The 14,495-nt window shown below is 40.9% G+C and overlaps 1 protein-coding gene across 1 annotated transcript in view; it reads right to left on the minus strand.

Moving 5' to 3' along the window:
* The window catches only part of EDNRA (endothelin receptor type A), a 51,338-nt gene extending 37,441 nt beyond the window's left edge, over nucleotides 1-13,897 (minus strand). The window contains exons 1-2 of the mRNA XM_079772623.1: nucleotides 13,396-13,897; nucleotides 9,240-9,726 (exon numbers count right to left, since the gene is read on the minus strand). Coding sequence (XP_079628749.1) covers nucleotides 9,240-9,659 — 420 coding nt within the window. The 5' untranslated portion in view covers nucleotides 9,660-9,726; nucleotides 13,396-13,897. The remainder of the gene's footprint in view (nucleotides 1-9,239; nucleotides 9,727-13,395) is intronic.
* Nucleotides 13,898-14,495: the final 598 nt, after the last annotated feature.

A 14,495-nucleotide genomic window follows, 5' to 3' on the forward strand; every position in this document is an offset into this window, starting at 1 on the left:
TCCTTTTACTTTCATAAATATCCTGGATTGGACAATAACTTACATAGTCACTCTATTATTGGGCCCTATGTAATCTGCTTCTCCCCATCTCCTGCCCAACCCCATATTCCTGTGACCTCTGCTCTCTCCTTCCATTCAGTTGCCATGGCCTCTTTGCTGTTCCTGTAGCCTCCAGGCAAGCCCTGCCCCAGATCCTTCCCAGTTTGCTCTGCTGGAGGGCTCTTACTTAGACAGTGGTATGTGGTTTGCCCTTCATCTCTTTTGTTTTTATTCAACTGCCACTTTGTATTGCCACTTTTTCAGCCATTCACTCTTAGATTAATATCCTCTCCCTCCTCCAATTTACTTTTATCCTTAGCGCTTATCTCATATGCTGCAGGGTGTACCAAAAACATGTATACACACTTTAACAGCTGATAACACAAAGGATGTTTCTTAATTTTCAGGCAGACTAAGCTTTGAACAAAGAAAATTCATCCTAAAATGCTACTGGAAGTTTGAAAACTCAATTGAGGTACAAACACTGCCTTTATAATTATTTAAAGTGTATATACAATTTTTTGGGACACAGGGTATCCTCCCAAAATGTATGCACCCTTTAATAGCTGAGAACTCACTTAATTTTCACTTCTTTTCAGGTTTAGCTGATTTGAAATAATGGGTGAAGCCAGGCTAAGCTTTGAACAAAGAAAATTTATCCATTAGACTTTTTTAATGGGGATACATAAAAGGTAAAGTTTATGGTACAAAACTGGCAACAGTTAACGAATTGAGGGCACACAAATACCGAACAAAATGATTCTTGATGTTTGTGATTCCATTGCTTCACATTATCAGTAATGCCTGGACCAGAATGGTCATTAGTTTGAATATAGGTTTGACCAAAAAATTATTCATTTATGTAGATTCTTTTAAGTTTTGAAAACGAACTGTATGTTAATAAACCCTGACTTTATAATCATTCAAAGTATATATACACTTTTTGGGGCACTATATATATATATATTTATTTAACTGGCTTATTATCTTTTTCTTCTGTGAGGGCAAGGATACTTGTCTGGTTTCTGTTTACTGCTATTTCTCCAATGACTGGTATATATTTTTTGAATGAATAAATGAAGAACATTTAGACAGGAAAGACCTGATGTGACTGAGAAACCAAATAGCCAACTAGTTGCCATCCCCATTACCTTTCAGTATAAAATTTGATCTAAAACAATAGAACTTGCATGTTTAGAAGAAGTGTTATGAGAAGCGTAATTTGACTAGCTCTCATTATTGATACTAGTCTCCAAGTAAGTTGTTTTCAAAGTTGTGATGGCAAAAATTTTCAGTATAACTCCTAAAGATGTTTAAATTCTAAAAGGTGACCTCCAAATTACACATTAAAAATAATATTAAGTCTTTCTGAGGGCACTCTTGATTTTTCCTTCCAGAGTCCAGGAACACTGGGGACTTCAAAGTTTCCAAATTTAAATAAGCATTTTATAGTACGTGGTGTTATAACATTTTAATGTTTAAATTAAAAAAATAAGGATACCAAAAATTAACACTGAATGATACTTATGTTCAGTTCTATTATTGAATTTAACTTCAACTATTAATTTTATAACATAGGAAAGTTTTCCCAAGAAAAACTAGATCTCGTTAAAAATAAAATTGTAGCTATAGAAAACTCCCAGGAGTATATGATCTAGAAGACAGTTGTAGAATTTCTGGAAGTTTATCCAATTTATTTTGACAGAATTTCTTAGAACATTCCTTATTTAACTGCTTTATAGTCTTAGAATCATTTCCAGAGACCGTAAACTTGATTCCCCATCCTCTTTCATTTTAGTTCACACACTCTTCAGACTAACTGTGTAAACTTTGTATGATAATAAACAAATAACACTCACATCCTGGCAACTCATAAGATGAAGACACTATAGAAATATTTCAGCACAGAAGAGCCAGAACATCTGCTTTAATTGATCAGAATGCTGGAATCAGTGCAGCACTCCCACACGCACTGTGTACCATGCAAAAATTCCTGTCTCCCAGTAAAGCTTTACCCATCACTGTTTTATGTTAAATGTAGAGTACAACAAACTCTTTCATGAGCTGAACTGTTTGATGGAGGGATATCATCAGGAATGATGCTTTTTTTTGTACATCTCAACGAGAACAGGACTAAAACCATCTCTCCCTCCTCAGCCATGGGAAACAAGCTTGCAGTTATGGACCGTTTCCATCCCCCACCAGAAATGGTATAACTGCGCTGTGAGCCAAATGCTGAGGGTTAGCAGAGTAACCTCACATGAGAATAATTACTTCACATAACCATGAGAGCAAGCAATGAGGTTCCCAGACACAGGAAACGAAAAGTCAGAAGGGGAGGTAGAGTTGGAGAGGGTTCTGAAGCCTTTCCAGACAGCAACTTCCTTCTAACAGCAAATTGGGTAATAAATTTATCACTCTGGTATTTGATATGTACATATATTCTTAAATCACCTGGTTAGCATAATGTTTTGCAATGCACGTCTTAGCAATGGCAGAAAATCAACTGCGTTCCTATTCTCTAAAGAACAAATAAAATCTTTTGTGATATGAATATTCATTTTCATATTCCACATCACTTGCAGGTTTAATATTTCAATCAAACCACAATTGCAACTACACTCAAAGAATGTATATTGCACAGAAATCCTGGGAAGAACCTTTGGCTTGGTTATCTTTACACAGAGAGAGGAAATTATACGACACAATGCCTGCACCATAGGAAAAGAACTCTTGACCTCCAGAGACAAAGGGAAGAGGGGAAAGCGATCCTGTTGTTATGTGCTGCTCTGCTTTGCTGGTGCATTTATGGAACCTGAGACATTCCTGGTTTGAAGGAAAAAAGTAGAAATTCAGTAAATTCGAACAGCAGGTCTGCCTTTAGATCTGGAATTGCATGCGAGAAAACCATTCTTATAGAGGCAATGATAGTACATTTTCTTATTTTACTCATTCATCAAATATTTTTAAAGCTGGGCTCAGTGTTAGGTGCAGGAGACACAGTGATAAATGAGAATGATGGCAGCTTGCCTCAAGGAACTTGCGGTCTAGTGGGTCAGACAGGCAAGTGAATTGGCAAAAACAATAGAGTGTGTGTTAAATGCTATTACAGGGTTAACAGAGGGTGTCCTGGGAGCACAGGAGAAAGGCACTAACCTAGGCTGATCATGGATACTTGCCAGACAAAGACATGTTTAAGCTGAGATCTGAAGAACAAAGTGGGGTAAGCCAGAGGGGGCATAAGGGAGAAATATTTTAGGTAGAAGGTTCATGGTATTCTCACATGGAGCAGATTAGCAGGAGTAGATAGAGGCAGAAGAAAAACATGAAGAGAGAGGCACTGGAAGGAGGCAGAGTCAGAGCCAGAGCTACGTACAAGGAAAACTAGCTGGGAGGCATTGCATCAAGGGGCAGAAATCTTGGTAAAGGGACACATTTTCTGTCTTAAAATTCAGGGATAGAGTTTCTATACCTAATTTTATGATTACAGCACTATTACTATTACTGGAGTATAAGAGAAAGGTTTGTTTTTATTTGCTTGATGATGAGTAAAAGGGTTAGACAATATACCCTTATCCCGTATGCAGTTCACTGGTAATTTGATCAACTTGGGAGACTAGCAATGTGCAGACCACAGGTAATATCCTGTGCCTTGTCCATAAATGAAGAATTCCCCTGAGAAATTATCAACATTATCATTATTTTAGTTTGAAGGTCTCGGAGGAATCTGATTAGAAGTTGATTTTAACAGCAAAGGCTCTAATCAAATCAAATTCTAAGCATATATCGAATAGCTATTGTGTTTGAAGCATGAAATCTATAACTTGTGGCAATTTGCTTTTGAGATAGAAATGGTCTTGATGATTTGATGTGTTGAGAAACAACTTTTGTATGGATGCCCTGACAGGATGGATCTCAGTTGTACAAGATGTCAAAGGCTGTGTGAATATGGAGATAACTGGCTTGGTGTGAACGTCTCTGGTTTCCACATTTCTCAGATCCTCTGCCAGAGTGACATATTGGGAACCTTGACTTTCCATTGCAGAACATTCCTGATCATTTCATACAGAAGTTATATTTGTTTGTTTTCCATTGTTGCCCTCAGCAAGAGGTGGTTGCTTAGATTAGACCCAATTAGTAATCAACAGTCAGTTACTGGATGTTCTCACTGGCTCTTTAACCTGTTTTCCCAGATCTGCTGTACTCTGTTTCAATGAAGACAGTAATCACCTATAGTATTATCTCTGGTTCCAACTCCCCACTATGCATGTCAGAGATTCCTATGCCGAGTCATCAGACTCAAGTTCTTCCTTCTTCCCATGACCACCATTTTAATCTTCTTCACTCTACTTTTCTCACTTGTATTTCCCCACATTCCTGTTTTTATGTAATAGGCCAAGGTAGTTTATGGGAGTGTCTGCGTGCACATATAGATGAGCTTGGCACAATAAGCGCTGGCTCACCCATGCACAACCATCACTTTTAGGGTTTCTACTTTATTCAAAACTAGAGACCCAGTGCCTGAAAATTTGTGCACTTGCGGGGGCGGGGGGGGGGGCGTCCCTCAGCCTGGCCTGCACCCTCTCACAGTCCAGGACCCTTCAGGGGATGTCCACCTGCCAGCGTAGGCTTGCTCCCCTGGGGATAGGGCCTAATCTGGCAGTCAGACATCCCTCTGGCAGCCCGCAGTCAGACATCCTAAGCCACAGTCGGACATCCTTAGCACTGCCACAGAGGCAGGAGAGGCTCCTGCCACCACTGCTGTGCTTGCAGCTGGCAGCCATCAGCCCGGCTTGGGGCTGAGCAGAGAGCTCCCCCTGTGGGAGCACACTGACCACCAGGGGGCAGCTCCTGTGTTGAGCGTCTGCCCCCTGGGGGGGGTCAGTGCACGTCATAGCGACCGGTCGTTCTGGTTGTTCTGCCGTTAGGGTCAATTTGCATATTACCCTTTTATTATATAGGATTACAATCCAACTTGCTATAGACAACACTCCATATACAAAATCTTATGAATCATTAAAGAATATAATGATTAACTTCTATACTTCTATCTATATTGCCATTAAGTAATTGGGGTTTTTTTGGTCCCTAAAACCAGATACAGTATTTTAATTGTTTTGTAATGAATGCATATATTTTATATATAGATTAATTTACATGATTAAGTTTTTGCATTTCTTGAAAATTCAGTGTATCAAATAATGTGATTTATTGACAAATTGAATCCATTATCAGTTTAGGTTGTAAGTGTGGGTATTTGAAAGGTTCTGCTAACTCATTTCCCTTCCTCCCTCCTGTTCTTTTCAGTCTTTTCTTGAAATTAGAGATACTATGTTTTTTGAACAATTAAAAACTAGATAGAATGATTCTTTGATTAACTTAGTAATAGGTTTTCTTCAGTATTGCCATTTGCAAGGTCCTTTTATGCTTGAAATCTAAGAAAGTAACTGGCATTAATTTGCTTTTTTAGGTTCCTTCTGCTTTACATTTTACTATCTCAGAATGTCAGATTTTGTCACCAGTTAATATAATGTGTCTATGTGTGTGAGTGTAAGGGTCAGAGGAGTTTCTTTCCAGCTTTTGGTTTATTTTTTTCTCAATGCAACATAACTCTAGACCTAACTCATTTTTCAATTTAGGATCTGTAAAGGTCTCTGCAGCAGCAATTTGGTGACTCTATCCCACCTCTCTGCGAATGTTATTTAGGGCACAGCATGCTACTTAGGGATAGTGAAGACATTCCGACAGAGCTGAGCATGCACGTTGGGAAGTGGTTAAGTAAAAGCAACTGATAGAATTGTTACACACAATGACCTGTGCGATTTGAAAACTCATCATTCTTTAAAGAGCATAACAAATCCTTTCACATTCTTCTTTCAACCTAATTCTTCTAATGGGGGCAGGGGGAAAACTTCATTCATCCTTTTAATAGAATGTTCTCTAAGACTACACATTATTTTTATCTCATGGATACCTAAGCATAATAGTAAAGTGAGATGGACAGCTGCTACTTTGCCCTGAAGTAAAGAGATAGTTTAACATAGTTGAAGAGAAGTCACAGGCCCATTATGTGAGATACCAAATCATCAGAATCTTACAACAGGAGACAGCTGTGGAGCAAAGGCGTGAGGACCTGGCACTCACATTGCTTGGAAGGATTTCTCTTGACTATTGTGGACAGAAGTCAGAGAAGCAGCAATATCTTATGGCCTCCTAACCTAGAGAAGAAGAGTGAGAGAAGGAAGTAGAAATAGCTCCCCCCACCAATATTTTAAGCTCACTCCAATGTTTGTCTCTTTTCCTCTAAAAAAGATTGAGATGACTAAAGAGTATTTTTGTTGAAACCAAAAGGTTTACTTTCTAAAAGTAATGTTGGTTAAATAACTCATTATATGAGTTTTAGAAAAATAGGAATTACACAAATGTACTCCTGTGATGTAAAAGTACCACATTCACGCCATCCATATTATTTAAAACTACAGTAGGTATTACTGTACAGTCATCCCTCAGTATCTGCAGCGTTTGGTTCTAGGACACCACCAATAACCAAATCCTTGGATGCTCAAGTCCCTTATATAAAATGGCATAGTATTTGCATATAATCTACATACATCCTCCTGTACATTTTAAATCATATCTAGGTTACTTATGATACCTAATACAATGTAAGTGCCTTGTAAATAGCTGTTATACTGTACTAGAGGCCTGGTACACAAAATTTGTGCACTGGAAGGGGGGTCCCTCAGCCCGGCCTGCACCCTCTTGCAGTGTGGGAGCCCTCGGGGGATGTCCACCTGCTGCAGGCCTCAGCCGGCAGTCGGACATCCCTCTTGCAGTCCGGACCCTTCTGCTCCTTACCGCCCACCTGCTCGTTGCTCCTTACCACTCTGCTCGCTGCTCCTTAGTCCTGCCATGGAGGTGGGAGAGGCTCCCGCCACCACCGCTGTGCTGGCTTCTGGTTGAGCGGTGCTCCCCCATGGGAGCACACTGACCACCAGGGGGCAGCTTCTGTGTTGAGTGTCTGCCCCCTGGTGGTCAGTGCGCATCATAGCGACCGGTTGTTCTGGTTGTTCCGCCGTAACAGTCGCTTAGGCTTTTATTATATAGATTATATAGGGAATAATGACAAGAAGAAAAGTCTGTATATGCTTAGCATTGACGCAACCATTGTACGCCTAACTACACAGTCATATCTGCAACAGTATAGCCTTTTCTTTTGAATATTTTCAATTTGTAGTCAGTTGAGTCTGCCTAAGCAGAAACTATGGATACAGAGGGCTGACCATATTGGATTCCCAAGAGGTAAGAACCATATAGTCAAATAAGAATGTATTAATTTTTATCCATTATTATATGAATGTAAAACAAAGGCTTTTTATTTTTGGATTTTCAACAAATTTGAAGATAGTCCAGATGGTCTGACTTAAAATATTACTATGGAATAGAAATGAAGTTTTGTCTGTTGATTGGCAGGAAGTACCTTAAATCGACAAGCAAGTCCCCTTCCCAGCACTTGCAGATATTGACTTGTCAAGAAGCTGCTTTGTGCATGGCCAAATGGGAATGACTAATTCAGAGATGGTTAATTATTCTCCTGAGCCATGTGGATTGGTTAACTGGTATATAAATATGAGTAATCAATGTTTATTACTCCACACCATGACTGCTGAAGAGTCAAATTTTGAATGAACCATATCAACATTTTCAAATCTATGATTAAATAAATATGTCACAAGAAAGTGGGTGTTGAGTACACATAATACTTCATAAAGAGAAAGTAACCTTGTCACCTTGTCAAGAAAAAGATTAAAGTTCTGTAACGTATGTTAAATCTTTTAAGTTAATTACACATTTTCATTTGCATCATTGTTCGGTTCTAAAATTCCATTTTAATTTCAAATAGAAAACACATGTATTCATGCTATTCTGTGGAAAGAGATGATATGTGGTTTTTAAAAAAATATTATTTGTTGCCTAATTTCCCCAATTTTGCAGTGTATTGGAGGAATTTTGAAATGTTTTTTATTTGTAGTGTTGAAAATTGTAATCATTGCTTACAATTTTATTGTTAGACCATGATTTTCCTGGTACACTAATAAAATTTTGTCACAGTTTAAGTGTATCTATTGGAAAACGAAAGCTACCGGTCTATTTAAAAGCTATGTCTTCAATTGATAAAACTTGCCACTTAAAGTCCTATTTCAGAATATGATTGCTCAGAATTGTTTCATTTCTATGGCCAATACAGAGAAGAAAAAATAAAGGCTGAAGAAAGTGTTTTTTCCTGGGCTTAGAATAAAGACATTCCAGAATATCTGGCATAGATCGTGATTTCATTTGAATTTTAGTTCATTTGAATTCTTGCAGCAATTTCCCCCTTACATCCAGAAACCAAATATGGAATATCTAATTCCTTTTGGCTTTAGTTGGTTTTGGTACTAACTCATCCTGAAAGCAAGGTGACCATGGTAGCAGTGGGTGAGTTATCCTCCTCTCCCACTAACTTTGTCTAATTTGTCTTTGGAGCCTATTGCCCAGCTCAGGGGCGGGCACACAGTAGGCACTCCTTAAATGTAAACTGAAGAAATGAAAGAGGCAATGGTAAACTGATGCCTATTTTAAACAGTTTAGTAATACTGCTCACTGAGGTCGCCAGGGGCCTGCTATCGTGTGAATCCTATTATCTCTAAGTCACTCAGATAACCAAGGAAGCTAGCATGTGCTTGGGCTCCACCCATCAATCTAGTCAAAATAAAACAGGTGCTTTTCCTTCTAAGCTATACTGTGGACATCGGGCTTCTGCACAGCATTACATTAAAAGGGTAACTGCAACTGAATATATTTATATAGAGCACTTTTTGGGCTCAGTAGGTCTCACCCTGAAAATTCAATCTCAGAAAAATTAAGTGATCTCTCAAAATTGCCTATCCACTCAGCAATAAGATTCCAATGCTGCATGAAAGACCTTCACTTTGAGGAGTCACTTCTGAAATACTATTTGGTTAACAATTAAGTTAGAAAATTAAGTGTAACATTTAACAAATAATAAACATTTAAAATGCCACTAGTTGTAAGATAGCAGAAACTGCTCTCAGTAAAAACAGACTAAAATCCAGGTCAGAAAAATCTGCAGCAATTCTCTTACTGCAGAATCAGAGCATATGTTCAAACTTGCAAATACATTTGTGGTTACTTCCTACCTTAAATACATTGATAGGGAGATCAATGATCACATAGATAAGGTCTCCAAGGGCAAGGCTGGCTATCAGCGCGTTGGGTCCATTCCTCATACACTTGTTCTGGTAAATGATTCTGAGCAGAGTTGCGTTCCCCACCATTCCCACGATGAAAATAGTACAAGATATCACAGTGTTAATGTACTTGAAAGCTGAAGTAATCTTAGTCTGCTGTGGACAATAGTTGTGCATTGAGCCATTGCTGGGTAGGGCCAAATTAGTGGGTCGATGAGTGGTAACCAGGAAGCTGAGCTCTGTCCCACGAAAAGTGGTAAAATCGTCCATATGAATGCTTAGATTTGTGCTGTAGCTCTCAGGATTATCACTAATTACACATCCAACCAACGCCACCCAAAAGGACACCCTGAAGCAAAATGTTTCCATCTTGATGCAAATTTGAGGAAATGTCTCTTATTCTGTTGCTTTTACAACCTCACTTTTTTTTTTTCACCTAGAAAAAAAAGAAAAATAATTTTGGTTACAAAATCCAGCTGCCAGTAAGACTGCAGTAAATGATTATTTACTGCTTCAGTTAAAAAGCAGGATATATTTGGTAATTAGATAAGATATATCTATGTCAGCTTACCCCAAAGCAGAACAAAATCAGAAAAGAGCAAAGCTCTATTAGGGCAACTTTTCTCTCTCTCTCTCTCTCTCTCTCTCTCATCTCTGACCACAGCTATACTTATATCTAGATTATAATACGCATGAGGATATGTCAGTTTTTTCTTTAAGAAGTAGCATAAAAGTTGCTGTTTTCCATTCACTGCACCTCTGCTAAGAACCTGAATTACAAAAATCTTGGAGAGGTGAGATACATTTTACTAGTGGAAAAGAAAAGGCATTAAATGCTGAGTAAAAGTTACATAGTGCTAAGGCATAAAATTACCAATTCTATAATTAAGAATCCAATATTCCAATATGTGTGCTGGTTTGCATGTGGTAAATAATGAACATGGTAATAAAATGCAGCATAGGTAGCCATTTAAAGCATTATGCAATGTTAATTTAAAATCAGAACTCTGGTTAACACCATCACTACATATAACAATTTTAGTTTGAAATAAATATGGTATAACTGATAAAGACAAAATATTTATTTTTATTGAAAATCCTGATGATGAATGTGTACAATCTACATCTTCTGACAGGAGTTTTGGCTTTTCCATTCCTCAGAAATTATCGGCATGATATTTGCCAACAAGTGAAACTGGGAGTAATGGACTTTCCCAGGCAGGCACACCATTGGTTTTCCGAGGGATTTCTGTCTCATGCCTAGTCACGGTGCTGGGCACTCCATAGGCATGATGCCATCTGATCTATACCCTCCCTGACCCTGTGAAGCAGATACACCTTCCATTCTAAAAATAGGTAACCAGAGGCTCAGGAACATCAAGATGCTTGTCAAAAGCACAGGTGGTGGACGGCAATGCCGTGATTCTAAGGGAAGTTAATCCAACTTTGAGCTCTTAACCTCTAGCCTGCACTGCCTCTCATTCTCATGCCTTCTTAGCACCTGAAATGTTTGAATGAATTCTCCAGAGTTTCAGCGAAGCAGTAGACTTAGAGGTTTGTGAGATGTTTTCAAAAGACCATTTGTTTGTTTGCTTGCTTGTTTCAGTCACTTTTGTAGAGCAAGTGGTCTTTCTTGCCCAGGAAGTCTACGTTTTTCTACTTTAATCCTTAAAGAAAAGATGGGAAATTGAGGGGGTTGGTGGTAACACAATAAGCAAAGGTAAATAAAAATGGCTCCTCACATTTAAATAGTTTTATATTTTCTTTCTTGTGAGTTTTTTATCAATCTTTTTAAATGAACGCCCTAAGTCAGTGGTCAGCAAACTCATTAGTCAACAGAGCCAAATATCAACAGTACAACGATTGAAATTTCTTTTGAGAGCCAAATTTTTTTAAACTTAAATTTCTTCTAACGCCACTTCTTCAAAATAGACTCGCCCAGGCCGTGGTATTTTGTGGAAGAGCCACACTCAAGGGGCCAAAGAGCCGCATGTGGCTCGCGAGCCGCAGTTTGCTGACCACGGCCCTAAGTTCATTTATGCAATGGTGGGTGTGTCTATGACATAAAATTTAATTTTTAAAAATTGTGTCCTTTTTCTGAGTTTATTTGTGGTTGTAATTAACCACTTTTAGGGATTTTGAGTTATCTTTGACAGTTATCAATAAAGCTTAGTCAATATATGGAGGAAATGAGATTTATTCATGTTATATAGAAGATCTAATGTAAATATAAGGTGCAAATACTGCATATGTTAACCTTCTCCAGGAAAGCAAGTAGTTTTTTTCTTGCTTCTTACATGGTGGAGTGAGTATCTAATCGAATATTGACAGACCCTGTTTCCATTCAGCATTGGGGACCAGGACTCTGAGAACAAAGCATACTGTCATCCTCTTCAGATCAGAGAAGGGAGGGGAAAAAAATCCTTCAATATCTTGTGCTGTTTAATGACTAAAGCCTCCTCCCAGTTTCCCAATCAGAATGGAACCTTCAGTAATAGTTTTATTAAAACCAAGAGAGAGAAGGCTTTTCTCAGTAATGGAATGACTCCCTGCCCATTAGAGTCTGTTAGAGGATATTTAGTAAACTGAACTGGCTATCGTATTCTGCCACCCACAAAAGGTGCCACTAGTGTTTGAACACTAGCTTGCTGGTCTGCTTGGTCAGCTGATTATAGCAGGAGCTAAAGAGGCCAAGGCTGTGGGTTCTTATCAAAGTGTGAGCTAGCTACTATTAAAACCACTTTCCTTCTCCCTGCAACAATGACACCCCCACAGAAATCATTTGTGATGGTGTCTCCGTCAGCTCTCTACATGTTAAGCTGCAGAGCTACCGGATACTTGGCAAAGGCATGTGAATACCACATATTGCATGAAAAATACAAAACCACACAAAAGAAGCTCCTTCAAATACATGTTCTTCCAAGGATGAGTCTGTAGCTCACTTCCATTGATCTAAGTCATGCTGTGCTTGAAATAGTCAGTCATAACTAGTCATAGCTCTAGTGAAGCATCTGAAGTTCAGACCTCAGGGACGTGGTTTATACATTCAGCATTCTTCTGTTTGGGGGTCTAAGAATTCGCTGAAGTTCAAAAGTTATTATTAAGGAAGAGGACTGGATCTTTATGCTTACACTTTAACCATTTAACAGCTCTGATTCTCAGGATCAAAGTAGACCTGTACTGTAATTAGTAATTTAGAAATTCCAACCTTACCTAAATGGTCTGAGTTCAGAGCAGGTAGTTACATGAAATGATTGTCAAGATGTTTCCCAATTAGTTACCACTTAAAACAGAAGTAATTGGGGAGGGGGAGGCGGGGAGCGGAGGAAGCCATGGGTATCTACAAGAAGAAAAACAAAAAACTAGGTACTTTTTACAAGTTTGCTGTGGGTTTTGCTCGCTGGGTTAGATCTCAGCAACTGTCCTTACTGACAATGTCTGACTTTAATTTGCCTCCCACCCAACCCCCTCCGCCGCCAGCTCTCTCCGGAACGCCATTAGGATGGTGTAAACAGAGCTGATTATCTAGAAACAGCCCTACTTTTCTGCACGTGAAAGGCAACAAGTGCCCTTTAAAGGACAGCATAGAACCAAACACCCAGACATCCACAGGCAACTTTCCAAACCAGCTGCCCTGGGGGTTTTCCAAAACATCTGTCCCGCACACCGAGCGCCCTTGGCTACCCTTGACAACCCCGGGGGTGCAGGGAGGAGACGCAGGCGAGTTAGAAAAGGCTGCGGGACACCTTTCACAAGTAGGCTTTGGAGCTTGCCACAGGGGCGTGATGTTCCGTAAAGTTCTTGCGTGCCCGGGGGGGAAAAGGGAGACCCAGGGAGAACTGTATATTTTCCTTTCACTAAAAATCCGAATCCCACCTGGGTAGGCAGCGGGCTTTCGATCAGTTCCTCAAACCCCAGACGTGCCCGCAGAGAGCCCCTCCTAGGAAGGCGCCGGCGCCCACCACGCACCCCTAGACGGAGGGTGGCCCAAGGTGCAGGGCGCCGGGCGAAACTGATGCCTGCTCCCTCTCTTCCCGACCGAGGGGCTCAGGCGGCATCTCCCCCACCCCTGGCCGGGTCCCCGAGAGGAAAGAGTTGCACCGACCGTGGAGCTAGGCGGGGCAGACGGCTGCCCGGTCCGCGCCCGGCACCTGGGCGGCTGGGCGGCTGGGCGAGAGGAAGCAGAGCCGGAGAGATTGGGTGGCGTGGGTCCTGGGCTCCCGCGCGGCAGCGATCGGGCTGCACTGCTGCCTCTGCGTCGGAGAACTTCCTGGGCACCGCTCCGGTGCGGAGGTCTCCCCAGCCCCCAGCCTCCGGCCACCGGCTGGGATGGAGCCTCGCCTCCTCTGTCCACAATCGCCAGACCGCAGGGATGTCTGCGCGCGCAAGGACTAGCAAGAAAAAGGAAACTCCAGGGGAACACACGCCCCCCTTCTGTCTGTCCTTGCCTTCTCCAAAATCTCCCCGACCTTCTGCTCTGCTCTAGGATAGAAAGAACGTGTCCTAAGCTTCCAGCCCTCCTTAGAGGCAGCCACTGTAAAGCACAGAGCCGCCCCCTCCCAGGCCCTGCAGGGCAGGAGTCTTGTTTTAACTATTTCTTTCCTGAAATGAAGGGGTGTGTGTGTGTGTGTGTGTGTGTGTGTGTGTGTGTGTGTGTGTGTTCGTGTGTGTGTGTGTGTGTGTGTGTGTGTGTGTGTGTGAGAGAGAGAGAGAGAGAGAGAGAGAGAGAGAGAGAGAGAGAGAGAGAAGAGGAGAGAATCCAGGAAGGAGGATAGTTAGTTCATCAGACAAGCCGGAGAACCCAGGAAGGCATGCAGAGAAACCCAGTCCCTTCCTGGGAAATGCTGGCAGATTTTATCTGTGATGGAGCCATGGCAGACAGAGGCAGCTAGGGTCCAAGCTCGGCTGCTCCTTTGCGTTCCCTGCCCCTTTGCTTGGCTTATATGCTCCCTCTTAAAATTCAGAGCAGGTTGAAGAGTCCCACGTGGACTGCACTTTACTGGATCAAGTACCTTTTGCTTCTGTCTTGTCCCTTGAAGCCAGCACCCAAAGGCTACTAGCCCAGAACAAAACAGGAGCCCTGGAAAGTTTATGGAGGGGTCCGGTGTGTGGCTCAGAGAAACCTATGATTCCTCTGGAAATCCAAACAGTGAGGGTGCAGATGCTGCAGAAGATGGATCTCAGCATCTTTATATGATAGTGCGT

The sequence above is a fragment of the Cnephaeus nilssonii genome (assembly GCF_951640355.1).
Source record: "Cnephaeus nilssonii genome assembly, chromosome: 5".
NCBI classification, from domain to species: Eukaryota; Metazoa; Chordata; class Mammalia; order Chiroptera; family Vespertilionidae; genus Cnephaeus; species Cnephaeus nilssonii.